Raw genomic sequence first — 27045 nt, forward strand, 5'->3', positions numbered from 1 at the left:
CCAGTTATGGTATAATTTTATCTCAGTGTGTGTAAAGCCTTTGTTGCTGTGATACGATCGGACTGATGAGATTATGGAGCATATTGGCTGCTGAAAGGATGGATAATATGAGTTGTAGGTGATCCTTCTGTTGCAGCTTTGGCTTCTCCTTTTTGTGGTGTTGTGGTTCATTTGTTAAGATAAGAAATAAAGGGTATGAAACTGGCAGCAATTTGGCTTGACACAAGTGAGATTCTTCGTTCTAGCTTCCTGATGCAGCCCTTCCTTTTATGGGACTTTTACTGAATAAAAATGCTTTGGATTTGACTTTGCAGCTCTGTTAAGAAGCAGGAACTCCTGTGTTACACAGTTTTATATTGAAGGAGTGCCTGGTTCCAGCTCTCCCTGCGGTATTTCATGGACTCAGATGCAGGGGGATTTAATCCCACATCTGTCAGGATGCAGCTTTGTGGAGCAGGGCTTAGACAGGGGGTGGTTTGCACCTGTCAGTTCATCTTCAGCCACTGAAGTCTTACTAACCTAATTATGGATCCCAAACATCCCAAAAAGGAGGGATCTGCCCCTCTGCCTCTTGCTGCTATGTATTCAGGAGTGAAAGTTGTCCCAGGATCAAATAGTTCCTGGCCAAAACTTGCCACATAATATTTCAAGAGGAAAAAAGCCCATAGTGACTCAGGGATGAGATCAGAGGAGAGCAGGTGTCCTGGGGAGAGGAGGCAGTGAACTGCACAGATGAGGATCTCCAACCAGCCAAGCTTGGCTGCTGTAGATGGGTAAAATTATCCTCGTCCTTATTTTCCTGGAAGTCTTTAATTTTTTTTTTTTTTTTTATTCTTCCTTACGAATGTCTCTGTCCCCAGCAGGGTGGTGCAGGAAGTGAATATCCAAGTGAATCATCATGGCTCTTCTCCCAAGCTGCAGAGCAAAGGGTTAATTGGCTCTGCCTCACTCAGAGCAAGTGCTAGATGGGCCAGGGCTTCTGCTGGGACTAAACTATTTCCTACCATGCTTTAGCTCTTCTGGCATCGTGTTCAGCTTGTGCACCAGGGGTTTTACATGTGTGCAGTGCAGATGTTAGCGATGATACAGTGGTCCCCTAATTAAAGAATGCTGGGCTTAAGCTGTCTTCCATATAAGAAACTCGGCGGCACGACTGAGAAGAGGCAATGATATATAAAATGTGACTTACCATGCTGAGGGACATCTGCTCCTCCTTCACGAGGATTCAGCTCCCTGTGGTGATGAAGGCATGATGTGAGCTCGTGTTGATGCTGTAGGAACTCGCTTGATCCTTGAGTCAAGGTGAGGACGGTCAGCTCAAGTTGCCTTTTGCCACTAACAGGAAGTGGCAACGTTCATATTTTTTTTTAAAACTTTCCTGTGTTAATAGGAAGCTGAAGTGACTTTATTTGTTGATCTTCACGGCAAGTGAGTGCTGTGAGAATACAGTAAGACAAAGAGCCCCAGGCCTTTGCATATGTTTCTGCTGTGCCACTGTCTCTAAGGAAGAGCATGACTCAGTTACGCTGGTTTGAAATATTCCGAAGTAGATTATTTCTCTTGCAGCAGAAGGGCTTGGCACTGCTCTCTGTTGGAGATGCCCTTTTTTCCTAGGCAACAAACTGACAGCAAATTGTTTAGACTTCCCCATGGCTGTTCTATTCCTTCCCACAACGTCCCCTGAAACAGGACAGGCACTAAGACTTTTGGGCCGCAAAGATCAGTCCTGCGATGCTCCCATTGGCACGGCGCTGAACTGGCAATCAGGCAGCAAAGGCAGTGATTTCCCTGTCTGTCTCTCTCACCTCTGAGATGTGTGGCCAAGTGCCAGACCAGCTGTGCTTTCCAGGCAGCTTCCAGCTTTTTTTCTCCCGGGTAGGTGAGCCTGGCCTTGAAGAGACAAGCGCATGTGTGTTCATGCCTCAGTGCTTGGAAGGAGCAGTTTCTTATCAGCCTTCTTGGAGGAGGGAGAGAAGACTAATCCTCTGGAGGTGAAGCTACATGGCACGTGAGCCCTTGGAAGGGAAAATGCCATCACTGGTGCTGGGACAACTCCAATACTTGACTGAAATCTTGGCTTTGGGACTGAAGATGACTGCACAGCTTGTGTTGGGGAAGGGTAGGCATCTACTTTGTTTCCATGTTTTTTCATGGATTTACACCTTCTGTAGTGAGTGTTCCATGTGGTTCAGCTGATGAGGGCTTTCCAGGAGAGAGGAGTGCCTCTGGAGTGCTGTCCTTCTTCTCCTTCTCCTTGTCCATCCTCACCACAGCCTCAGGGAGCAGCACTGTTGAGAGAGCCAGAAACCTCAGCCAGCATGGGGATCCTGCACTGGGACAGCTCTTGGATGTGAGCTCAGGAGATCCAGGAACACCAAGAGAACCTTTGACCTGCTGCAATCTGCTTTCTTCCATTGGCTCATGCTCAGTGCTGTGGCATGCCTGGTTATGTTTGCGTTAAACTGGAAGCTTGGGCTCTGTGGCTGAGTTTGGGAATTACAGATACAGTGAAGATGGAGGGTGTAAGAAACGGAGGGGTTGTGGCCGTGAGGAGTGCAAAGCCTGAAAAACAATGGCTCCAATTGAACGGTAGAATGGTAAAATCATGGAATGCTTCGGATTGGAAGGAACGGACGCATTCCACTAGAACAGGTTACTCCAAGCCCCATCCAGCCTTGAGCACTTGAACACACTGGTGACTCGAGCTGCCCAGACCATGTGCCCTGGACAGTTTGACCTTTCCCAAATGCAGGAGGTGATGCCTTCCTTCCTCTTCCCTCTTGCTGCTCTATTTGGTGAATCGGGGACCTTGCAAGGCCACGTGAATGAAGGTGTGTCCTGTCTCCGAAGCTGTGTGTCCTTGGCATTTCTTTTTTTTGCCTGTCAAGAGAAATATTACTCACACATGGAGCTCAGTGGAGCAACTTGCATATTGCATCTTACATTGACTCCACACGTGATGTGTGAACAGTTTGAATGACAGAATAAGGATATTTTTGCTGATTTAAGTCACTTCTGCCTTCACATGTTCTGCAGTGTTCTGTCATCACAGGTGTACTTGCTAAAACAGCAGTATCTGGGCAGGATGGCAACTAGCACCCAAACCATCCTTAACCATTTAGGAGAAAGCCCTGGTAAGTCCAGTAAAGGCTTTGGAGTCAGTCAGTGAGCCAGTTAGGGAATCTCAGTCTGTTTCAGTGCAAGGCTATAAAAAGTGTGTGCTATCTGGAAAGCAGAACATCTGGCAAACACGCTAATGAGAGCCAGACTGGGAGAGCTCCGAGGCAAATGGAAGAGCTACCCTGTAGAGTTGGTTTATAACTCTTTGAATTTGTAGGAGGTTACTAGTTTGTTGGAGTTTTTTTTAAAATAGTATTTATTTAAAGAAGTGCAGGCACCAAAAGCCACGGAATTCCAGAGTGACTTTGGTTTGATACATAATAGCTGGCTGGGAAGGATGATTTATCGCAGACTCCCCTGGATGAGTTTTCTGTCCCTTATTCCCCTCTCAGCTCTGCCCTGGAGATCCCCCATGGCTGCATGAGCTCCTCTGAATGAGAGGAGTTTGTTTGTTCTCCGCCCATGGAGAGTTTTCCCTTCCCCTAAGCAGGGAATTTGTTTTGCAGAGGGAGAGGTTTGGGCACTGGAAAGTTTATGCTCCTTCTCTTTCTTCCTTGTTTTTTTGTTTTTTATTGTAATGATGACATATGGAAACTATTTACACAGGAGCATGCTCCGCTGCACTGAATGGAAATGCTGGAGTCCCGGCAGTCTCGTTCCGGATGCCTTGTGTAAGCAGCCAGCTGGTTTTGCTTTTCCTTTTTCCCCCCCTGCCTCTTTTCTTTTTTTCCCTCCCTCCCTCCCTCTCTCTCTTTTCAGGGAATGACTGGGATAAGTTACACAAGTGTAAGGAAGGAAGCTTTGCCATCTGTGACCAGCTCAGATCGCTTCCTTTGTCATGCCCCTTGCGCTGTGAACTTCATGAAATACCTCTTTCCTTTTTGTGCTGGAGATTCCTTGCTGTGCCTACTCAGCACTTTGACTCCTTTCCCGTTAGCTGATCGTGCTTGCTGGTGAGCAAGTTGTGCTAAATGCCAAAATACGAGAGCGCAGCACACGAATCCCCGCTTCGCCACCACGCTTGTGCCTGGCAGCTCTTCGTCCTGCAGCCAAACCTTCCAAAATCTCACCCTCGGAAACACCCAAGGAAAGGATCTCACTGAGGTCTGAGCCACCTTCCTCTGAGGGGAGGGGAGAAACTGTTCAGTTCTGCAGCCAGCAGAGCAGAGTCTTTTGTGCGGAGCTTTCCCTTGAGGAAGCTGCGAAATCGAGGATCAGCTTTCGGAAGGGAGGGAGGAACTTCAGCTGTGCCCGGCTGCGAGCACCAGCGGCTGCCATGCAGTGGAGAGAGCTGCCTGCCATCTACTTCGAGGATTCCGGGAGCCCTGTGGAGAGATCCTCCTATCTCATTGAGCTCCATACTGATGGTAAACGCCGTCGGGGATGTTGTGCAGCACGAGCGGAGCCGAGCTTGCATTAGTCTGTGTCATTGTTATCATGGGAGCAGCTGAGGAAATTAGCTCGCTGGAGGGCTGCCAAGCACACAGTCAGAGGGCTGCTCTTCAAATTTATTATTATTTTTATTATTATTTATGACCCAGATGATGCTGTTGCCTCAGGGATGCTAGATCAACCTTCTGGTACCTGATGGGGAAGAAGCTGATCCACAAAATGCAGCTCCCCACTGGAACACGTCAGTGCTTTTTCTGTTGTCTGTGCCTGGTTTAGACAGCAGGGAAGCATCTTGATTTCTAGAGCTGTTTTTTGGTTCTGATTTGCATCTCTGAGTGCTGTTTTGTATTTGCAGACGTGGTCTCAGAGCTGGGACAACTCTTCTGTTTCCAGCTTCTGTGGGAAGCACAGAGCAGGGTCCTGGTCCTGGGTTTTTGCTGGGGTGTGTCTTTTCCCAGTGTCGATCCTTTCCCGAGAGGTTAATTTTTGTAAAAGAGCTGCTTCAGGGTTAAAGGTGATTTTGGCATCTTGTGACAGGGTCCAGTGTGTTGGTGTTTAGGTTCGTGCTACAAACCTCTGCTGTTTTGGCCACAGTGTGTTTTGATGCTCTTAAATTTTGTATATTCTGTAACGTAAAGTCCAGGTTCTGATGAAGGTGTGCTCTTCCTATAACTGTTAAGCATTAAATGTGAAAAGGTTTTGCTCTCAGGCTGCAGTTTGAGGGAGTCTGTCATTTTGAGACACATCCCCAGCAAAAGCTTCGTCAATAATAACGTTTAAGAACTTTTTAGAGCTCGCAATGTAACGCTTCTGATTTTTGCATATGGCTGTCATCTCTTAGTTTAAAAGCAGACAAACCAGAAGGCTGCCATTCTAGCTCCGTGGATAAATAAAAACTCCATCATTGAGTTTTTTTCAAGAACTGTGCTAAATTGAGGGGTGTGGGGGAGGAACCGGCCTCATTCAAACATTTGTCCAGATTTTGAGTGGTATTTTAAGGGGTGTGGGGGAAGCAAGGAAGAGGAAAAGGCTTCGTGCTGCAGAATGCTCAGCAACCTGAGCGTGCAATCTGGAAGATCTTCACAAACCCCAGAGAAATGCTATCTTAATTTGATTTGGGGGTGGAAGAGGCAGCTGTGGCTGTGCACTGGTGAAGAGGTTCTGATTTCTTCCCACTCCCTGCCTCTGCCAGGAGCACATGGTGCCATTTCTCCTGGCGGGTGCAGAGATTTTGGCATGGACTCTCTCTCCACTCCAGAGGGTGTTCTGGAGAGACTGAATCAGTAATTCATCGAGGATTATTTTGTCACAGCAAATCTTCAGCAGGCTGTCATGAGAGGGGAAAAGAACCTCACAGTGATTTTTGCCCACTCTCAAATAACAACTTCTAACACAGAGAGAACAAGCTGCCACACCACAGCTCCTGTGCTTATAAAAAGGGGGCAAATCAGCACTTCTGTGCTGGCAAGCTTGATTTTACATGTACCCACTTCGGGAACATGAGGCACTGGAGGAGGGAAGTCTCCTCTGAGAGCAGGAACAACCATGTGGTGTGGGAAATGTTTGAAACTCTGGAGAACTGAGAGTGTGGCTAGGTCCACCGCAGGCCCTAAGCAGGTGTCACTGCTTTGGGGTCTCTGCTTAGTATTCTTTGTCAAAGGTAAAATAAAACCCCCAGACCCAGAAGAAGAAACCAAGTGACATTCCCTTTTTGTACAGTAATTGTCTTCTTGCATAGTTTTCATCTGTCTTAATAGCAGTGAGGCTGCAGAATGCAAAAATGGCAATTATTTTGGAGTTTATATACATGCCCTGTATGTCCCATGGGAAGGGCGCTGTGTGCGTGTAGCTCTGCTTGGAAGTTGCTTTTTGCAACTGAATTGTTGTGGGGTTTTTTCAAACAAAATCTTTATTTACCAAATCTGGCTCAAATGTTCAGTATGGCATTGTTCTGTAGTTCTTTGCTGGTGAGAAGGACTGGCGCTCAGAAATTTCAGAATTAATCTGTGGAGTGTGAACAGCAAATTCATCTTGTGGTTTGTTTGCATCAGAGGGGTGCTGGTACTTCTCAGCACCTCAGAGTGGTGTGAGGATGTGTTGTTTAATGGCTCTGAAGTGCTGTGAAAAGTGGGGCTTTCTACTAAAAGTACTGACAGCTTCTCTCCTCACACTGGTGCCCCTTTGCAGGGGCAGTGCCTACCCATCCTTCCATAGCCTCTGCTCCACAGACATGTGCAAAAGCTTCTTGCTCTTTCTGCAAACCCTCTTTTCTTCGGTGGGCTGGACATCCTCGGAGGCTGGTGGCTGTTACCTGCCTGGTTGTAGTTTGTGATGTTGATAGCAAGCTTCAGGCATGACAGCACACACCTCCTGAGCCAGGAGACCTGCGTGCTGGATTGAATAGGAAGCTGTCTCTTTTGATGATCTTCCAGGAACGTTCCCGTGTGGAAGTGCTGGGTTTGAGTGTCTCTTTAAAGCTCCTACCTGCGAAGAGTCAATTTGTCAGTGTACAAGCTGCCACTTTCCTGGCTACTCTGTCACCTCCTGATGTCTGTCTGTGATCCCAGAGCCTCCTGGTCCATCCCAGCTTCCCTAATTGTCAATCCCTGTTTCTCTGATGCAGATGGAGGCAGCTACGACGTTGTCAACGATGCCTCCAGCCCCGCGGCTGGGGAGTGCTGCACCCAGCAGAGCTCTGCGCGGCACAACTGGGAAATGAACTACCAAGAGGCAGCCATCTACCTCCAGGTGATCCCTGCTGGATCGTGGGCAGAATGGTCTGCAGGAACTACGGTGCTTCTTGGTTGTGGGAAACAGCTTCCATTTTGAGGCTGAAAATTCTGTGCTTTGCCAAGGATTCTGCTACAGGAGTGGGGTGATGCTGGAGGCACCTCCAGATGGGCTCTGGAAGTCATTTGGAGCAGCTGACTAACAAAATACCCACCCTCTCCCCTTTCTGCCAGTGTCAAGGACTGTAGTGGTTGGGGGATTCAGCACATGTTCAGTTCTGCCACCTTGGCATGGAGATCTTTGTAGCTGATCATAGATGGTCATTTCACCTCTCCAGTCGCTGCAGGGGGAATGGTCAATGCGCTCCTGGGGACATGTCCTGTTCTGGAAGTGCTGGTCCCAATCCTGCCTTGGCCATGGGGTGGGTGGGTGGCCCAGTTAGTGTCAGTCAAGTCCTGCAGGTCATGTGAGGTATGAGAGAAGGCAGAGGTCTTGATTTCTACAGGAAGAAAGGGTGCTGGGATTAGGATCAGCCCAGGAGCGAAATTTATAATATTTAAAACAACAAAAAATCAAACCCCACCTATGCTCCAGTTATCAGAAATACCATCCTTACTGCAGCAAAGGGTTTTTTTGAGGTTGCTGTACATCCGGTGTGAGGAATTAGCCACCAAAACTGAGCTTCTCCCAGAGCTGTCCAGCCTGAAAGGGTTGCTGGTTCCATTACTGTCTGTCCTTCCTTCTCTTTGTTCCCTTTCAAAGCTCTGAGGTGCTTTGGACCCGGTTTGGGTTTTTTTTTTGTTTAAGCCACTGCAAGGTGACAGAAACTATTTGTTCCTCCCTGCTCTGACCCCACAGGACTGAGAAATCTCACTTTTCAGATATTTTAAAACAGTGTGGGCTGGACCTTGGCAGCACTTGAGCTCTGTGCTGTGATGGAGCAGACCTGACAGTGGCAGGGTGGCTCCAGCCTCCCTCCCAGGCTTTTGTTTAAACTCCTGATTATTGGAGCAGTTCTGCAAAGGGTCATTGAGCTGCTGCAGCTCTGATGGTAATGGGCACAGCAGGCCTGGCCCTTCGGATGGGGGTGATTCCTGCTGCTGCCTTGACCAATGGCCACGATGACACTGTCCTTGAAATGAGGTAGAATCACTTAAAGAGTGTCCTGTGAGCAGTAGCTGCAGGCAAGTGTCGGGTCTGGATAAGAGGGCTTTGCTGTCCAGCCACGTTTGGAATTGCTGGGCTCCCCAGAGGCAGGATTTAGCCTGTTTGTCATTCTGGAAGTGTGTCCTGCCAGGCATGGATGGGAATGACCCTGCTGATCTCAGCCTGGGCTCTCTGCAGGGCTGGCTCTGCCCGGCTCCAGCCTGGCTCTCTGACCCGGCAGTGTTTGTTCTGAAACTCAGTGTGAGCTGGAGCAAATGAGAAATATTGGAAACCCTCTCCTGAGCAAGTCTAGAGAATGCTTCACTTCCTAAAGGAGAGTTGCCTGACCTCGTTATCCATTTGCAATCACAGTTACTCTGCTTTGATAGTAATAGCTTGGCTGTCCTTACAGTAATTGCCTGCATGGAAAGATGTAATTTAAATAAAACCTCACCACTTCTTATGCATCCATGTGGCTCTGCTGGGGAAAAGTGATCTCTTATGACAGTTCCCAAGAGGCAGCAAGTTTCCTGTGAGTGACAAAAGCTCCCTTGCCAAAACTGTTGACTGAAGAAAGAGGAGAAGCTATTGGGTGGTTGTGCATGAAAACCCTCTAAAATCTCCCCAAACTGAAAGTTTCATCCGAGGGGTAAAAATAGTCACGATATAGCTGTTTGAAAATCAATTGTAGGCAAAGTGTTTAAGATGGAGTATCTGACCTTTTAATGTTAATTAAACTTTCTAGTTAAGAGGGAATGACAAATCAGCATAGAGACTTGTTAATTTTTCATGGAGTCTGTCTTACATTCCTGAAGCAGAAAACACCGTGTGTGCTCCAGTGTTTTCTCCCAGACATTTTGCAAGGCCAAGATAAGGAGGAACAACTGTCAGCCAGGTGCCCTGGAGCTTATCTGGGTGTTTTCTTGTTCTGTCCTGGAGAAGTTTAATCAAATAAGTCTGTAAACATGTGGAAGTAGTTGCAAGTAAATGAAGTGCTGTGTTTATGTTGGGATGTTGGCTGAAGTTTTTTGCCTGCCTTTATAAACTCCCAGCTCTCTGCCTCATTGTGAAGAGGCTCAGGGGTTTCTGAAGCAGGAGTTTGTGGATATTAAAAAGTTTCATTACTGAAATGTGCTTATGAACAGGAGGGGATGTCCCGTGTGTGTAGAGTCCATTCCTCAATAAACAACAGGCTGTAAATGGGAATAGTCTGTTGGGAATTGTATCTAATCCCTATAAAAGTCTGCATTCTTCACTTAGAGTATTAAGAGTCACTAATGCTGTTCTCTCCTTTATTCCTGCTGCCCTAGGAAGGAGAGAACAATGACAAGTTCTTCACTCACCCCAAAAATGCCAAAGCACTCGCTGCCTACCTCTTTGCACACAACCACCTTTTCTACCTGATGGAGCTGAGCACGGCCCTGCTGCTCCTGCTGCTGTCCCTCTGCGAGGCTCCAGCGGTCCCCATGCTCCGTCTGGGCATCTTTGTAAGTACCTGGGGGCCAAATGAGGAAGTCTGCTTGGTCTGCAGTGTGGGTAAGAGGAAAATGATGGCCAAGCAGAGAGGAAGAAGGAGGCAGTAAGAGGAAAAAACCCACCTGGCTTGTTCTGTAAATGGTTGACAGCAGACAGGCCAGACAGCAAAACTTCCTTTTTCCATCTGATCTAGGCAGACCACAATGAAAGTGACGCTCATTTCGTGTTATCAATTTGTGCAGTTCTTAATTTTGTAACAGAAATGGGTGGATTTTTCCTTTTTTGTGAGATAAATCAGCAATCTGTGTGCTTTGATGGGGTGGTTTCAAAGTTGTTGTCAGGGCTGGTGCCATTACCCCAGCACCACCACTGGTTCCTAGAACACACATCAGTACTCTCCCTGTGGTTGTCCAGAATGTATAAATCAAGAGAAAACCCTTCTCTGTGTAAAATCTCTCTGCCCAGCAGCTCTCCTTCTTGTGTTTCACTAAAAAAATTAAGAGTCTCCATCTTTTTTCAAGGAGTTTCTGCTCAAGTTGTTGGTGTCTTGGCCTTTTGTTTCAAATGTACCAATAAGTTTTTTTTGTGTATTGCTCAAGCCCAGAAGGGACATGGATTTCCAGAAATTCTGGCCTGGTACTGCTTAGAGGGAAATTGCGCAGGCTTTAATAAAAGCACAAAGCAGTAAATACTGAAATTTTGAAAAACAGTGCTATGTTAGCTTTAAAGGAGTGGCTTAGGGTTTTTCTGCATGTTACAGGGCAGTGCTCAGACTGTTGCCAAACCCACCTGCTCCTTGAAAAAGGAGGGGCAGCAGTGTGGCCTCTGCTGTGCTGCTGTTCTCACCAAAGCTGTGTTGTGGCAGGTCCACGCAACCCTGGAGCTGTTTGCGTTAATTGTGGTCGTCTTTGAACTCTCGATGAAGATGAGGTGGCTGGGCTTTCAAACCTTTATCAGGCACAAAAGGACTGTGGTCAAGGTGAGTTGTCTGCTTTGTTGTTAGGATTTCTCCTTCAGCACCTCCAAGACCAAAGAGCCAGATTAAACACTGGCCTGCACTGTGGCAGGGATGATGCAGCCATCACGTCCCAGCTGCCAGACGATTCATGTGAGATCCCTCTCAGGGACAGCTCCCATCCTTCACATGTCCACATAAACAGGTGGTCAGCCAGAGCTCTGCCTTTCCCCAGAGCAGACTGCAGCTGTGCCTCTGATGCCTCCCTTTCTTGCAGACCTGTGTGCTGTTTGTGCAGTTCATCGAGGCCATCGTGGTGCTGGTGCGCCAGACCTCGCACGTGCGCATCACTCGCGCCCTGCGCTGCATCTTCCTCGTGGACTGTCGCTACTGTGGGGCTGTCAGAAGGTGATGCTGGGCTGCCTGGGGATTCTGATGTCATTCCTGGGGCCGGGCTGGAGGGAAAGCACTCCTTTTCCTGCAGGCATCCCAGGAAAATCGGTGTCTTTCACTGGTGTTTATGTTGGAGATGGTTCTCTAGTGACCTAAGTGTGGATGTGCTGATGGTGCACAGGGCTTGGATAAGCCACCTCAGAGAGACCAGCACAGGGGTGTGGCTGCATTGGCTCTGCTCCTTGGCTTGCCTGGAAACTGCACAAGGAATCAGGGCTGGTCTTCAGTCTGGAGAAGGAGACCTGGCAGTGTGACATTAGTGTTGTTTGCAGTACCTGAGAGCTGACTGCAAAGGACAGATGGGTAGCTTGGAAAGGATCTTAATTTAGCAAGCTTTCTACTTTTAATCCTTGGAGGGAGTGGGAAGAAAGCCCTCAAGTGTGGGGTGGTGGTGGTAGTTTTTTTTCTTTCCCCTGACAACCTGGAGGAGTAAACGTGCAAATTTTAGTTTATTAATGTTTTCTTATTTTTCAGAAATTTGCGACAGATCTTCCAGTCCCTCCCACCATTTATTGACATCCTTCTCCTCCTGCTTTTCTTCATGGTGATTTTTGCTATTCTGGGTGAGTTGTATTTAGGGAAGAAGAAGTAATGCTCTTAACCAGTGATTGTCCAAAGCAATGTGAACAGCCTGGATGAATATAAACTGATCACATCCAAAGTGTTGCCAGGATTTTCCATTTATCCCATTTCATCTGCAGTCATCTGGAAGGCAGAGTTAGATCATCCAAAAAATCTGAAAGCTGGGTATTTGATTTTGAGACAAAAGTCCTTTTGACCTCTTCCAGAGCACAATCAGTGGCCTGTGTTTTCAAGCTCTGCTTCCACCCACTGTTCCTCGATCTTGACAGTTTAATCTACATCCCCACAAATGCATGTGTCTGGAGTGTACCTGCTACAGTCCAAACCATCTCCAGAAAGTGTATTTTCCAAAAGGATCAGTGAAATGCCAATGGCATGTGTTGGCAAATCTCTGTAGAGAAAGTCCTCCAGATACTCCCATCTTCAGGATGTCAGAGAGGATTTACTGTTGGTGGGACCTTCCCTTTGGGAACTGCTCCACTCTCGGCGTTGAACTGACTTTATTTTTGTTGTTCTTTCTCCTTTCTCTCCTCCTCTGTTTTCTCTGGTGCCTGTTCAGGTTTTTACTTGTTTTCTCCTAACCATTCGGATCCAGTGAGTACCTTGATTCTTTCATTAAGAACCCAACATTACAGTGCAGACATAGTTTATTCCATGTGAGACCAAATGCTGGCTGGTCCAAGGCTGCCTGGCAGTGTCACCCTGCTTTACCCTTTGCTGGGAAGGAAGACCGTGGAAGGAACTTCCTCCAAGACAGGATGTCCCAAAGGGAACATTCTCAGAACAGTTCCTTGTTCTTGATGCCTTCATTCAGCCAGAAGAGCTACCTGCCGCTGTCCCCAGGGGAGGAGGTGTCTGGAGGAAAGCTTGGCCACTTCCACTGCTATGGTCAGAGTCCAGCAGCTGCTGGTTCCTGCTGCTGCCCAGGCTGTGGCTGGCTGGGAGAAACTACTTATAAAAATGTGCTTTTTGGTTTAAGCCTTCACACGCCATTTCTCAGGGGACTTTAAAAAGGAGCAGTGCTGAAGTACTTTTCCCTAGGGAAAGCATCAGGGAATTGTGGGAGTGCCTGCATCCAAAGGGGTGGGGGTGTTTTTTGGAACAAAATGTCCCTATGAAATCCTGCTTGCATTTTGTCATTGGAATTTTTTCTTTCAGTACTTCAATACCTTAGAGAACAGCCTGGTGAATCTCTTTGTGCTTTTGACCACTTCAAAGTAAGTTCATGTTCTTCTATCTCAGTCTTTCCCTTTGTCCCAAAGGCAGAGCCAAGAGTTTATCTGCAGAAATGCTCTGTCTCCAAATGTGTGACCCCTTTCCTCTGCCTGAGAGAGAGATGTGCAGAGTCAGCCTGCATGGGAAGAACTGGTATTTCATTTTGCTTTAGGACACTGTGGCCTCAGCTGCAGAGTTATCTCTAAGGGCTCAGACCTCTTCATCGCTGTGAGGGCAATAAGGGGGGAAACAGCTTTGTTAGGCCTTGGTCCAAGAAGGGAAAGTTTGTGTTTGTACTCCTTCGTCAGCCAGCAGCTTGCTGCTGAGAAGTAACTTCCCATTCCTGTGCTGCAGTTCACCTATCAGCTAGGAAATTGGGATAACAGCAGTGGGTAAATATTGATCTGCTGTCAGGGAGAGCCCTGAGGATTAGGAAATTAGCAAAGGATGGAATAAATCTGAGGCTGTAACACTCACACCGAGGCTGTGCTGCTGTTGTTAAGTATCAAAGCACAACCCTTACCCACATCACAAAGCCCATTTGGTGTTTGGGATGGGCAGGGAAAGTGCTTGCCATGTTTATTTTTTTTTCACGAGTTTTGTACAGATGTGCAGACCTTTAGATGTGAGTTTATACAGACACACACACCGTGCCCTGTGCCTCCTGCCTGTGTGTAACATGAGTTATTTGGTGCTTACACTGGTGTCCTTTGGGATGCAGTTTCCCTGATGTGATGATGCCGTCCTATGCCCGGAATCCCTGGTCCTGTGTCTTCTTCATCGTGTATCTCTCCATTGAGCTCTACTTCATCATGAACTTGGTGAGTCCCCAGGGGAGAGCTTGACTTCCCTCTGCCTGGCTTTGGAGCTCATTGCTCAGCAGAGTCTTCCCCATTCCCAGAACTGCTCTGTAATCATCTCAGACCCTTTGGCAGAATCCTTCTAGAAATGGCAGCTTGGCTACAGATAGAACTTCTTTAATGTCTAACCATGAGGAATTGAACTAAATCACAGAAAACCAAATTATACGAGCAACTTTCAACTTCTCTCACATTAATATCGTGCTTGGAGTGACATACTCGGTTGCATAAAATTTATTGTCCTTCTGTGTCTTAATTATTTATCATAAAATGGCATTTTATGATCTGGACTTGCCCGAAATACTTTGTAAATCAGTTTGAAGGGGATGGAATTACTCAGTGTGGCAGGACTGCAGTGCTGATCACTGCAGAGTGAGAGCACGGCTGCTCAGGGGAGGCTGTGAGTGGTGGAAAAGGGTTTGCCAAAGGAGTTGAGGAATTCTGCAGTCCAAGGTGAGGGATTTGATGTTTGTGGTTGGATTTCACTGCTTGTGTCCCAGATGGAGGGTTACCTTTGATATGTGTTAGCCAAAGCTCCCAGGAAGGGTGAATCCAGAGAGCAGCCCTCAAACCCTGCTTTCCAGGAACAGATCAGGGCGTTACAATAAATCTGATACGGTTTTCTGTGTGCTTTAGCCTTAGCTCTTAAAACCCAGTAGCAAATGTTGAGAGGCCAGAAACATCTGGACCTCCTCCAAGAAGTGGATCAGTGCTGTGAGCTTGGGGATCCCTTTGTGGGATCCCTCATGCCAGCGGGACCTCGCCGACTCCATCGTCCATCAGCGTTCCTGCTGCAGGCAGTGCCTCTCCTTGCTTCCCTGAAGCCTTGCAGAGCATAAAGTTAAAACACCATTTTTTCCCCTGTCTTCTCAGCTTCTGGCTGTTGTGTTTGACACTTTCAATGACATTGAGAAGAGGAAGTTCAAGTCCCTGCTGCTGCACAAGCGCATGGCCATCCAGCACGCGTACCGGCTGCTGGTCACCAAACAGGTACAGCTGTGTTAGCAGCACCCCTGGGCTGGGCTGCTGAAACAGCACCTCCAAAAAAGGGTGATTTATCTCTGTTGATTGTGATCAGACTCACCATGGGCTGGTGGTTTTTTCATTCATGTAACTCGTTCACCTCTGTTTCTGGAGAAAAAGCAGAGTACTCTGAATTTCAACCCTGCGTGAGGTTATGGCTTGATAAAATGAGGGGAATTTGTTCTGGAGTGCATGTGATCATTGATTTCTCTCTGATTCAGTCTGGGTCACTTGAGGACTTGTTTGGCTTAGAAGCACCACTACGAAGAGGAGGGATGGGTCATCCAATTGAAGATATAATCCATTTTCTAGATCCTGCACCAGTGAACAGTGCAGAAACAGAAGGAATTCACCTACAAACAACTTTTTACAGGGACAAGCACTTGGGGGAGAAGGTCGATTTCTTGCTTAACTTGTTGGAGCAGCAAGAGAAATAAGACCCAAAAATAACTAACCCACTTCTAGTAGATTAGTTCATGTTTAGTGCACATAGCTGATGGTCTTAGAAAAGTGCCGTGGTGGGATCTGTTAGGCTGCCTGCTAATTTCCCAAGAAGAGGGGTTGAACTCTGCTTGGGGTGCCTGGTTGGACAATTTTCAGGTGGTGGGGCAACAGGGAACAGTTCTGCATTTGCTGGAGGGACCGATTGCCAGGACGGCTTTCTGATCTCTGTGCCCTGGGATTAGCTTGGTATGTTAAAGTAATATCTCAGGGTACTTAGGGGGCTCGGTTATAATGTATGAAATCCTGCTTAAAACAAATCCAGAGTGAGAATTAAAAGCCTCTGTGTGTTCCTGCCTGATGCTGCTGCTTCTGACAGCATTCCTTTGTTGCCAGAGGCCGTCTGGAATTTCCTTCAAGCACTTCGAAGGGCTGCTGCGGTTCTACAAGCCTCGGATGTGTGCCAGGGAGAGATATCTCACCTTCAAAGCACTGAACCAGAGCAATACCCCTTTAGTCAGGTAGAATGGTCCTACTGCTGCACCCAGAGCAGGGAGGTTGCTCCACTCCCTGCAGCTGGGCTTTGCTTTGGAGGGGATGGCTGGGTTTATGGAATGAGCGTTGTCTGGGATGTGGGAATAGCGTTCTGCGATGGGAAGGATTTTCCTGGGAAGCAGGGAGCTGGGAGGGGTGAGTACCCTGAGAGCTGAGGTTTTCCTTGGGAGGTGATGGAGTTCCTGCGTGCCCTCTTGTGGATACAGCGCTGTGCTGGCACTCACAGGCAGGATCTGCTTCCCACTCCCCTGCCAGAGCAGAGCCAGGAGCTGGGGAGCAGCACTGGAGCCTGCAAGGAGCATTTCCTCACACAGCGCAGCCTCGCAGCTTAACAAGTTTTTGCTTTTCTCCAGCAGCTGGCTGTCCCCCCCCAGGGTTTTGTTAATTAAAATCTGGTTCTGCTGGTGCTTTCAGGGCTGCCATCCTCTGTGTTATGAGGCAGAGAATTGCCATTCTGGTGGGTGGGTGCAGCTATCTCCAGCCAGCAAGGAAGCAGAGGGAATTAGAGCAGGAGACCTTCTCTTCCTTTCCCTTTGTTTCGGCCACAGACAGGTTCCAAGTGACTCTCCTGTGAAACTGGTGCTGATGCTTCTCCTTCAAGTCAAGTACCACAGAAAAGGATTGAAAATGGCATAGGGAGAGAAAGACTGAGTTGAGAAATGCAGGCACCAATGTCACCAGTAAGAGTCCGAGAAGTTCAGCATCCTCACTTTCAGACATGTAAAAGCTGTTACAGGCCTGACCCCGAGCACCTAGACAGGCACTCATGTTCTAGGAGTTTCTTTGCTTTCATGTCCTTTTTCAAACTTCATTTTTACCTTGAAAAGAAAATGTGCAAAGATGTTCGAAAAGGACTGTACAAGTAATTAAGAAAGTCCAAGACTTGTTGAGAGCAGTGCAATCTCCATCCCTTGGAGTTGGCATCAAAGCCTCAGGTCTTTCCTCTCAGTGGTAGAATTCTGGAGCTCAGTAGAGTCAGAGTTTCCCTTAAGGGCTGAAGCATTACAGAAAGGAGATTCTGGCTATTGTCAGTGGGGAACCTTTGGCCAGGCTGGGAAGAGGTCACTGCTGAGTTCTGTCAGCTGTGGCTGCAGTTCTGATAAGGAGTTAATAACTTCCAGGGACTGTGCACTGGTGATGTCTGACAAGGACAATTAAGGATCTAGTTAGTCACCCTCAAGGCTCTGATCAGATGTTTCTTTGTTTTGCAGTCTAAAGGATTTTTACAATTTCTATGAAGTTGTTGGCTTAAAATGGAAGGTGAGAGTTTGTTGGGGGGAGAAGAGGGGAACTGTGTGTGGGAGGGGGAGAAAATGAGTGCTCAGAGAGGAGCTGGGTAAGAAACAAAGGCAATCTAAGAGAAGCAGATGATGGGGGTAAGGTGGGTCTCCATCCTTGCCCTTTCTTTTGCATGGATGTAGCTCTGGCTGCTGCTGACCGAGGCTGTTCTGCTTCCAGGCAAAACGAAACCGCGAGCACTGGTTTGATGACCTTCCACGGACTGCATTCCTTATTTTTAAAGGTAGCACACTGTTTTCATGGCAGCACGTGTTCAGCTGACAGGAAGAGTATTTTCTTACAAAGACAGGACACTCTGAAGGGACTTTCTCTTAACACCCCTGGAAAACACCTAAGGGAAGGCTTTCTAACCAACTCCCTGGGTATCCGGAGCCTCTGAGGCCAGAGCCTTACATTCAGAGTCTCCAGGGAAGATTTCTGTCCTGTAAACATTCCTGCAGTGACCATGGAGTGGGATTTGGGTTGTCACAAAAGCTCTTAGGCTGCCTGGTCCTGAGCTGTGGTTGCAGCTCCTGTTCAGGTCAAGGACAGCAGTTTGGGAAGGGAAAAGAGGCCTCAAACACCCATCAGAGTAAATCAGTCTTGCCAATGGGATTTATCTCCTGTGTCCCAAGTTTCCTGACTGAATGGAGCTATTCAGAATTAAGAACCTGCAGCTCTTCTGAGGTGGTGTGTGCTCCTGGGGAACAGATGACACCCTCTGATCCAAATACAGCTGCCACAGGAGCCCTCAGAGCTCTGCTGATGCTCCCAACCCTCCTTGTTGTTCCAAACACGGACAGCTGCATTTACCTCTGTCCACACCCCAGAATTAGGACATAGAGACCAAACATCTTGGGGGCATGAGGATAATGACTTCATTGCTGCTGGAATTCTGAAGGGTATTTAAACTTGTTCCCAACAAATGAAAGTTAATAATCTGCTGATCTGTTTAGCTTCTGTGTTGAGGATTGGTATGAAAAATGTCTCTAAGGAGAAGATAGAGGGATCTGTGCTATGGAGGATGGTGTAAACATTTGTTCTGTCATCCTTCCCTTCACACAGGCATCAACATCCTTGTGAAGTCCCGTGTGTTCCAGTACACCATGTGTGAGTAGAAGTCATGAGCTGTCTCTGCTTGGCTCCCTTGCTCATGTGGGTCTGGTGTGCTGTGTCTGCTGATGCCTTTTCCTGGTCTTAAAATCAATAATCACAGTTAGAAGGGAAAAAGGGATTTTACCTTGGTATTTATTTAAAGGATCCTTAGGTGCACACGTCCAGGTGGAATGCACCGAAATGCACCCCACCAAATGCACACGCAAAATAGATCTGGTATAACATTATAGGTGTTACTAATTAGCATACCTATCAAAGATTCCCCAGTGAGAGGCTCGAGTGAGCCCCCTTCCCCAAGGAGCCTTCCCCTGGATGGTTCTATCTTAGTTTACAGAATATGTTCTGGAGAGGACCTTGGGGTCTGGGGCACACTGATCCCTAGCTACGAGGCTTCTAAGTTGTTTAGTCTCCTAGCTTGACAAATAAGTCCAAGAATGTAGGCAAAAAACCACTAAGAATACAAAAGCTATGAAAAGGTATATAAAAGGGGTATAAAAGAAAAGGCAAAAAATCATCATGGCATCACTGCCAGCACTCCAAGGAGTTGGTGTGGTCTGAGCCATGGTTTATGGACAAATCTTGGAGTTTTGGTAGAGAGGGAGGGAACTGCTCAATTGTACCACCAGCCTGGGCTCTCAGCTCTGGTTCTGGAGAGGCTGCCTGGCTCACTGCACAACACCCCCGTGGGGCTGTGCTGTGGGAGTCAGCTTCTTGCATTTAGGTGGGTTGGTGGTCAGCTTTCCCAAACCTTGGGGGGTTTTATCTTGCAGCTGGAGGATGCTAGATGAGGAACTGCCTTGCCAGTCAAGCACATTCTATTTGCTCTCGAGGAGGTGTGATCGTCCTCACTGCTGCAGGGAGTGCTTGGCAACTGAGCTGCCTGTGAGAAGGAGTCTGTGCTTCTCTTCTCTAGAGGAGAAAAGTTCTTCCTCCTGGTGCTGCCTGCTGGCTTCTAAATGATCTATTCCTACTCAGTAATTTGGGGGTTGGGTTGGTTTTTTTTCGTTTTGTTTCCTTTTGAACATAAAGGTATTACATCTGTTAAGGGCCTGGAAAAAGATGTGGTGGAAGACTCCCAATTTCTGAGTTCAGTTTGTTCACCGAGTTGGAACCAATGACCCTGCCACTTGTCCTATATTGTCCTCTTTTTTTTAGCCTAAGAAATGGATATCCAGGAGTGGTTTTGCTATGGGTTTTTCCTTTGTTTTCCAGACACTGTGGTGGCTGTGAATGGAATTTGGATTCTTGTTGAAACCTTCATGTTGCAAGGTAGGAAACATCACAGCTTGTTCCTTGACTGTGGTGCTGGGGGATTGAAAAGGGCAAGGCTTGAGAAATCTGTTCTTGTGTCTTGCAGGGGGGAATTTCTTCTCCAGGAACGTACCATGGAGCTACATCGTCTTCCTCACAAGTAAGCTGATGCCTCCCAACAGAGCTGTGTCATTTCCTGAGGAGCTGGGAAGGGAACTGAAGTTACAACTTAACCATGGGTGGTAGAGCCTCCATCAAGAACAATGCTGTGCCTGGCAGGGATTGTTTTGTAGACTTCTCCGGAGAGAAATCTCCATGAACACAGGAAAAGGTGTTGATTTGGAGGGGAAAAGTCTCACTGAGAATAAGGAGGATGGGTGGGGTCTGTTAAACCCCTGTTCAGAAATGCTCTGCTAAAATCAGCACACATCCATGCAGGCAAACCTTCACACGAGCCTTTCCCATGATGCTGCTCATTCCTGACTCCTCCTGTTTTGCAGTCTATGGCGTGGAGCTGCTCCTGAAGACCACTGGGCTGGGGCCTGTGGAGTACCTGTCCTCAGGCTGGAATCTGTAAGTGCACATTCACCTTTTTGGGTTGGAAAAGCCAACTTCTGTCAGGAGTTTCAAGCCATCAGCCAGCTCTTAAAATTCTTCTGCCCCTGGCCTCATGGATCTTGTTAAGGTGGAGCAGCACCAGTCCCTCTTCTCTGCTGAAGCACTACTGATAAATCGTTGCTCTTACTTTTATTTTATTTTATTTTTCTCTCCAGCTTTGACTTCTCAGTCACCCTGTTTGCATTTTTGGGACTCATGGCACTGGCATTTAACATGGAGCCCTTTTACTTCATTGTGGTCCTGCGACCCCTCCAGCTGCTGAGGTGAGGTGGGAAAGGCTGGGAAGGGAGAATTCCAGAGAGCCCGTGGGAGAAAACAGGCTTGTTTTCCATCAGTCCCACTGGGCACCGAGCTCCTTAGCAGGAGAGGGCAAGGATTGCTCTGTGGGAATGTGACCATGGCAAACAGGAATTGCGTGGGGTAATGAGATTAGCCCGAGTTATCAAAATGAGCGATAACAAAAACTTGGGATGGGATATGAAAACCCATGGTTTGGAGCTTAAGCTGATCTCTAATAGAGATCAAGGGATTTACTGGGGGCAGATTATCCTGTGTCTGCCTTCGTGGGGTTCTTACACCTCCTCTAAATTGTCTGATGCTGTTCAGAGAAAAGCTCTTCTGTCAGGGTGAGATGGTCTGAGCCAGTTTAATAATTTCCACTGAATTACCAGAAATTACAGTTTTCAAAGGATGCTGCTTGCTAGGGTGAAGTACTGCCCTGCTCTAACTGCATCTCACACTTGGAGCAAGACCATGGCCTGTAACCTCTCTGCAGTTCAGGGAGCTGGGGCTGATTAACCCTCTCATGTCTAGGTTACTCACCTTCACAAATGCCTCCAGAGCCGCAGGGGGGAAGGGATTTGAGGCAAAATGTTTTGTTAAAAACAAGCTAATGTAATTTAGCTCTTCAGTGAGGATTTTAAGAACACTTCATGACACTCAAGAGGGGAAAAAAAATAATGTTTTCTCTGTTCCTCCCCTGCCAAAGCCTGTTTGGCAGCTGTGTTTCTCTGCAAAGGCTGATGGGGTTGCCAAATCTTAAATTAGCAGGAACAGTGTAGTATTCTTTCATCAATTTTTATTCGGTCATGGGGGAAACACAGAAAAGCTTGTGTCCGAAGGAAGCAGGAATGAATCCTGACCCTGTACATGGGACTAGTGTAAGTTCTTACAGTTTTTAGGGGTTTTAAATAGCTATTTATAAAAAGACAGCCTTTTTTTCCCTGAGATCCTCAGTCCTGTAGTTGCATGTGTCATAAACATTGAGATGGGACAGCAGGACACTGGAAGGTGAGCACAGATGACTTGAGCAAGAGCAGTTAGGTGTCAGGAAACCTCCCTGTCATTGACCTGCGAGGTAGAGAGAGCTGGGATTCTCCTTTTAACTCTTTCCCCAACACCAGGAAAGCTGCGGGGTGTGGGTAACTCCTGGCCTCTCCTTTCAGGCTGTTTAAACTGAAGAAACGCTACAGGAACGTCCTGGACACCATGTTTGAGTTGTTCCCTCGGATGGCCAGGTGTGGTGATGCAATACCTTTATTGTATTTTTATATAAGCTTTCTGTACCCCAGTGGTTCATCCCTACCTTCCCCACTCCTATTCCCAGTTGGTTTCCCCCAGACCCAATCCTCTCCCCCGGTGCTCCCTACATGGTTGTTCTCCTCCCCTTGTTCTAGCTCTTTCCCTATCAATCACCCAAACCCCTCCTGTTGTTCCCGAAGGTTCAGTGTCCATCATCTGAAACCTCCCAATTTACCCTTATATGGTCCCCATCAATCCCCCGAGACCCTACCCCTCTAGATACCGCCCCCTTTGGAAATCCCCTAAACCTCGATGCCCCATTGGGGCATGTGATCCCTTTCCCCTCCTCCCCTTGGGGCTGTTGGCCCAAGGAAATGTCTATCCTCGTCCACATCCGTCTCTTAGAGATTTCTATTGGTCCCCAGTTAAGCCATCCCCATTGTAACACCTCCCTTTATAAGGGGTTCCCTGGAGCTGCTCGAGGCTTGTCTCCTGGGAGTTGCTTCCAATAAATTTGGATTATCCCGTGTGGCAAGCCTCCTTGCTACTTTTTATCCTCTCCCTCGGCGGGACTGCTGACAGCCACTGTGCCTGGAGCTTCAGCTCCCCTGGGCAGAGCTGAACTCCTGAGGAGCAGCTTTAAAGCCAAGAGCCTCCAGCTGCTCCCCACTCCTGTCGCACACCGCAGGAGCTGGCCTGGGCAGTGGTCAGTGGCGGTCATTGCGACAGCCAGATACCAACTTCTGCTCTTTGGGTGATGGCAGGGAGAGGGGAGTGAAGGTTTGGGGTCAGGATAGGGAGCTGTCAAACCTGCTAAAGGGATTTATGTTCTGATCTGTCAGTGGGTCATTACTGACTCTTCACTGTGCTGCAGGGGAGTGTTAATCTTCCAATTTCTTGGAGCGGCAACACTCCAGCACCTCGGGCCTCCTCCTGCTTTTGTGTTTGGAGGAGAACCAAGAGTTCCTGCTTGTTTTAACTTTTCTCCCCCATCCCAGCTCTTGGTGAGGAGGAAGCCCATGTGGGAAGAACACTGGCACACGAACACCCTCGGCCCCAGATGTTCCCCTCTGCAGAGCCACCTGAGAGCATTGTTGTGCAATGGTGGAGCAGGGGTAGCCCGGTGTTTGAATGGGGTAGCCCGCTGCTTCAGTGGGGCAGCCTCAGCCCTGGTTCCCTCGCAGGAGGCCTGAGCAGAGCGGGTTGGCTGGAGAGCCCTGCTCTTGGCACAGTCCCTGCATCCAAGGATGTGGAGAGGGTAGAAACTCTGTGTGGTGTTCCTTATTGAAGGAACTGTGGAGACTCATTTATTTAACAGAAAAGGACAGACTGGGAGGGAGTCCAGGCTGCTCTTTGGTTTCTCTCTTCAGCGAGTGGCAAACGCCTTGTCCAAGGCTCCCTGAATGAGAGCAGGCCAAGAACTGCAGAGCCACAGCAGCAGGGAGAGCGGTCTGGGGTTTCCAAATCCCTTGGAAATTCCTCCCAGAGCAACCAGCCTGGGATTTTGTGTTTCCCTGCCCTAGCAACTCTTCAGCAGCACCGTACTCTTTCTGTTTCTGCCTCCAGCCTGGGTTTAACCCTGCTGATCTTCTACTACTGCTTTGCCATCGTTGGCATGGAGTTCTTCGCTGGCGTGGTCTACCCAAACTGCTGCAAGTGAGTACCTCAAATCCAGCCCCCTCAACAGTGCTTTTGGTGCTCAGCCAGCAGCAAGGAGCTCTGGCAGCTTCATTTCCCTGTGGAAAAGTGGCCAGAGGATGGAGCTGAATGGGGTTTTGTAGCTAAGGCAACATGTGGCAAAAATCCAAGAGATACTTCATTTCTCTTGCCCCATACCTGGAAGTGCCCCAGGCCAGGTTGGAGGGGCTTGGAGCAACCTGGGATAGTGGAAGGTGTCCCTGCCCATGGCAGGGGGTGGCACTGGATGAGCTTTAAGGTCCTTTGCTACCCAAACCATTCTGTTTCTATGATGCCAGAGTTGCTTGTCCAGGGGTATTAGATAATTAGACCTCCCTTTATACCAACATAAATTCACCTGATCCTGGAATCTAAGCTATCCTGTGCCTTTTCACCTTAAATGATGGCAGACTACTTGGAAATACCAAGCTTTAAGGGTACAAGCCATGGAACTCAAACTCTCAGTTTCTCTGGTGTAATATTTGCTGAATGGTCAGAAAGACTCCATGTGCTCCCTGGGCTTGTGCTGAGCTGTGAAGGAGAGAGGGTTCCTTCCAGAGGAAAAGACAAGTGTTGGCCAACAGGTAGAAGTTGCCACTCTGCTTGCCACCCTCTCTAGAGGAGCTGATATTTATAACTTTTTAGATTTTCCCTGCTTTTCCAGTCTCTGCTGATTCTTTGTCCTGGTTTCTCCAACCAGCACAAGCACAGTCGCAGATTCCTACCGCTGGGTGAACCACACAGTTGGCAACAGAACAGTTGTGGAAGAAGGTTATTACTATCTCAACAACTTTGACAACATTCTGAACAGCTTTGGTAAGGGCACTTTTTTCCCTAGCAAAGATTATCCCATGTTCCTGCAGAGCTGGATGGCTCTGTAATGCTGTAATGTTCCTGTGAGCCTGGGACTCTCCCAGGGAGTCCTGCTAATGCACCTCACTCAGCATCCTGCTCTTTCTGTCTGGAGAGCTCCAGCTGACTGATTGTGCCAGGACTGCTTTGCAGCATAAGCAGAGGTCGCTCAAAGCCAGATGGAAGCCAGCAGATCTGTTCTGGCTGGTGATCAGACCAGAGATGTTTAAGGAGGGCATTAAGTCACTGCCCTTCTAAAGAATCAACAGCGATGCCTCTCTTTAAACCCTCTGATGAAGAATAATTTGAATGTGTTGATTACTCTCCATGATTTTTCCTAATGTGTGAGCAGAATGCTTATCTCCTGAAGATTTCAGAGGTCTCCCATGCTCTCTGGTGAAGAGTCAGGTCTGATTTCTTTAAAAAACAGAGATGAAGACATGCTGCAGGTCTGACCCCCTTTTCTGAAGTAATTTCAGTGGGGAGGGTCTGCATTCTCTCTGGATTTGCTGTCTTTATTCAAACTTTGCTGTCTTGTGTCAGTCTTCCCTGTCAAATAATTTACCTAAAAATCACTGTAAAACAGGTCAGGATGGATAAAACAATTATCTGTATGTGTTTTCTCCCTTTCTGTGCAGTGACACTGTTTGAGCTGACGGTTGTCAATGACTGGTACATCATCATGGTGAGTGAACCCCTGCAGGCAGCATAGACTCTGTCAGCTCAGGCACCACTGTTTTCTTCCCATGGGGATTGGAATGGGCTCAGTGTTGTCACTTGTTGACAGGTATCTTTTGCTTCTGACTGTTTGGAGGCATTTGACCCCTGCCATGCTGCTGGGCATGCTTTCAGGCTTCACAGTCTGGACAAACGAAGTCACCCTGCGCTCCAGTTTGTCACCCTGCTGTCCAAGCTGTGTTCTCGTGGCACAGCAGCTCTTACAGCCACAAGCTTTGGATGTTCTGTGTGTTTGCCTGTAGGAACCTCTCTTTTTAGCTGCAAGGACTTGTTGGGGCATTGAGCACTGCACAAGCAGTCCCTGGGGCCAGCTGTGGAGCCAGGAATGAGAGACAGAGAGTTTTATTATTATTATTATTATTATTATTATGAACAAGCAGTTAACAGTGCCTCTCCCTTCTTTTGTGCACTACTGACTTCTTCCCTTTCCTCTTCAGGAAGGGGTGACATCCCAAACCACTCACTGGAGCCGCCTGTACTTCATGATCTTCTACATTGTGACCATGGTGGTGATGACAATCATCGTGGCGTTCATCCTGGATGCTTTTGTCTTCCGCATGAACTACACTCGGAAGAACCAGGATTCAGAAGGTCAGAGCTGAGGCCTGGCTGACCTACAGTGTTGTCTTTCCCTGGTGCTTTATGTCTCCAGCAGAGAATGGGCTTGGCCAGGAAAACCAGTTGATTTTTTTTTCCAGCCTGACATGCGGAGCTAATTCTTTTGCTTTTGTGTGATATTTCTGTCTGGTCTTTCTGCTCTGCCCCTCATCTCTCCCCCAGAATTCCCCAAAAAGTGGATGTGGGTGTATTTATGTGCGTTTTAGGTATGTCTGTACGTTTGTGTGCGCACACACATACAAACTTCAACTACTTGAGCCATTTCAACCAAATTCTTTGAAAATAGGAAGTCCGTGTGCATTTCATGAAAGACTTCTAGGAAATATTGCAGCTAGGATGTAGCAAAACTCAACAAGAGACCTTATAGGAAGGGAAGATGAATAATTTTTTTAAACCAAGTTCCCTTCCTCACTAACACACTCACTGGTGGCAGGATGTGTCTGCCAGGTGATTTGCCAGCACTTCTTGCCGTGACCCAGAGAACAACAGACACTGCCTGCCCAGTTCTTTCCATATTTTGTGGTTGTACTTGGGCTGCTGACTCCGTGCTGTTTTTGGACATGCCTTTCCCTCTAGGAACTGGCAGTGGCTGGGCTCTCCATCCCCTCATCCCTCTGAGTCATCACTTACTCACTGTCCTTTTTCTCCTAAGCTGGGGGTCTGGAACTGCAGGTACCTTCCTGACCCGCTAATTCAGGTGCCAAAGCCACACTAATCTCTTACAGCCCTTCTCCTGCTGTTCCTGCAGGTGAAGGCCCCAGCCCCCTGTTTTTGGTTTTTTAGGTGCCAGAAGATCAAATTGTGGTGCAGGAGTTGTTAATTAGGGAAACACTTGTGGTCCTTCCTACACCCAGTTTGAAGGGAGCAGTGAAGACATTGGTTAGTCCTGGACTCCCAAGCTCTCTTAGGCAGGTGAAGGTCAAAAGGCAGCAACTCTTGTGTGATTATTTGATTTCTTGATTTACAGGCAAGCAAAAAAGCTACAAGATTTTTTTTTTTTTTTTTAAGATACCAAGGAGCCTGATGAGAATCATTTGGGTCTGAAAGTTTGCTGGCCCTACTCTACTAGTTAACCTTTTCCCTGCCTTTTTGGGGTCAAGCATATCCCTTTCTTGTCACAAAAGCAGGTACAGACTGTACCTGACCTCTGGCTTGGTCCTGTGTGCTTTAGGCTTTGCCTTCCAGGGTTACCGTGGTGGCTGTTGAAGCAATGCTCATCTTGGAGAGGGTTTTTTTTCCCTCTTTCTGTTTCTTGCCTCTCCAGAAGATAATGGCATTGTGCTGGAGAAGGAGATCTCCAAGGAGGAGGTGATTGGCATAATTGAGCTGTACAAGAGGACTTCAGGTGCCACTGAAACAGCCCAGCTGCAGAAGATTGTGTTGCAGATGGACAAATACGGGGTAAGAGGAAACACTGCAGGTTCTCAC

General features: G+C 47.8%; 1 protein-coding gene across 7 annotated transcripts in view; it reads left to right on the forward strand.

The window, feature by feature from the left end:
* TPCN1 (two pore segment channel 1) overlaps positions 1–27045 on the forward strand; it is a 42367-nt gene that overhangs the window by 10859 nt on the left and 4463 nt on the right. For 3 of the 7 annotated variants that reach the window (XM_042031101.1, XM_042031102.1, XM_042031108.1), the window contains 23 exons: positions 7136–7260; positions 9699–9875; positions 10730–10843; positions 11097–11227; positions 11747–11835; positions 12414–12448; positions 13013–13071; positions 13791–13890; positions 14803–14919; positions 15790–15914; positions 17160–17208; positions 17407–17470; positions 18292–18336; positions 19555–19611; positions 19700–19753; positions 20094–20166; positions 20367–20474; positions 21657–21728; positions 23299–23388; positions 24110–24225; positions 24900–24946; positions 25437–25590; positions 26882–27018. In XM_042031101.1, the coding sequence (XP_041887035.1) occupies positions 7136–7260; positions 9699–9875; positions 10730–10843; positions 11097–11227; positions 11747–11835; positions 12414–12448; positions 13013–13071; positions 13791–13890; positions 14803–14919; positions 15790–15914; positions 17160–17208; positions 17407–17470; positions 18292–18336; positions 19555–19611; positions 19700–19753; positions 20094–20166; positions 20367–20474; positions 21657–21728; positions 23299–23388; positions 24110–24225; positions 24900–24946; positions 25437–25590; positions 26882–27018 (2138 nt within the window). Of the gene's footprint in view, positions 1–3732; positions 3792–3949; positions 4488–7135; positions 7261–9698; positions 9876–10729; positions 10844–11096; positions 11228–11746; positions 11836–12413; positions 12449–13012; positions 13072–13790; positions 13891–14802; positions 14920–15789; positions 15915–17159; positions 17209–17406; positions 17471–18291; positions 18337–19554; positions 19612–19699; positions 19754–20093; positions 20167–20366; positions 20475–21656; positions 21729–23298; positions 23389–24109; positions 24226–24899; positions 24947–25436; positions 25591–26881; positions 27019–27045 lie in introns of those variants that run through there. The other 4 variants (XM_042031105.1, XM_042031103.1, XM_042031107.1 and 1 more) reach the window with 4 other exon arrangements.

Source organism: Corvus kubaryi, unplaced genomic scaffold (assembly GCF_017639235.1).
Source record: "Corvus kubaryi isolate FWS band 111438036 unplaced genomic scaffold, C.kubaryi_AGA036_p1.0 37337, whole genome shotgun sequence".
In the NCBI taxonomy this organism is placed as follows: Eukaryota; Metazoa; Chordata; class Aves; order Passeriformes; family Corvidae; genus Corvus; species Corvus kubaryi.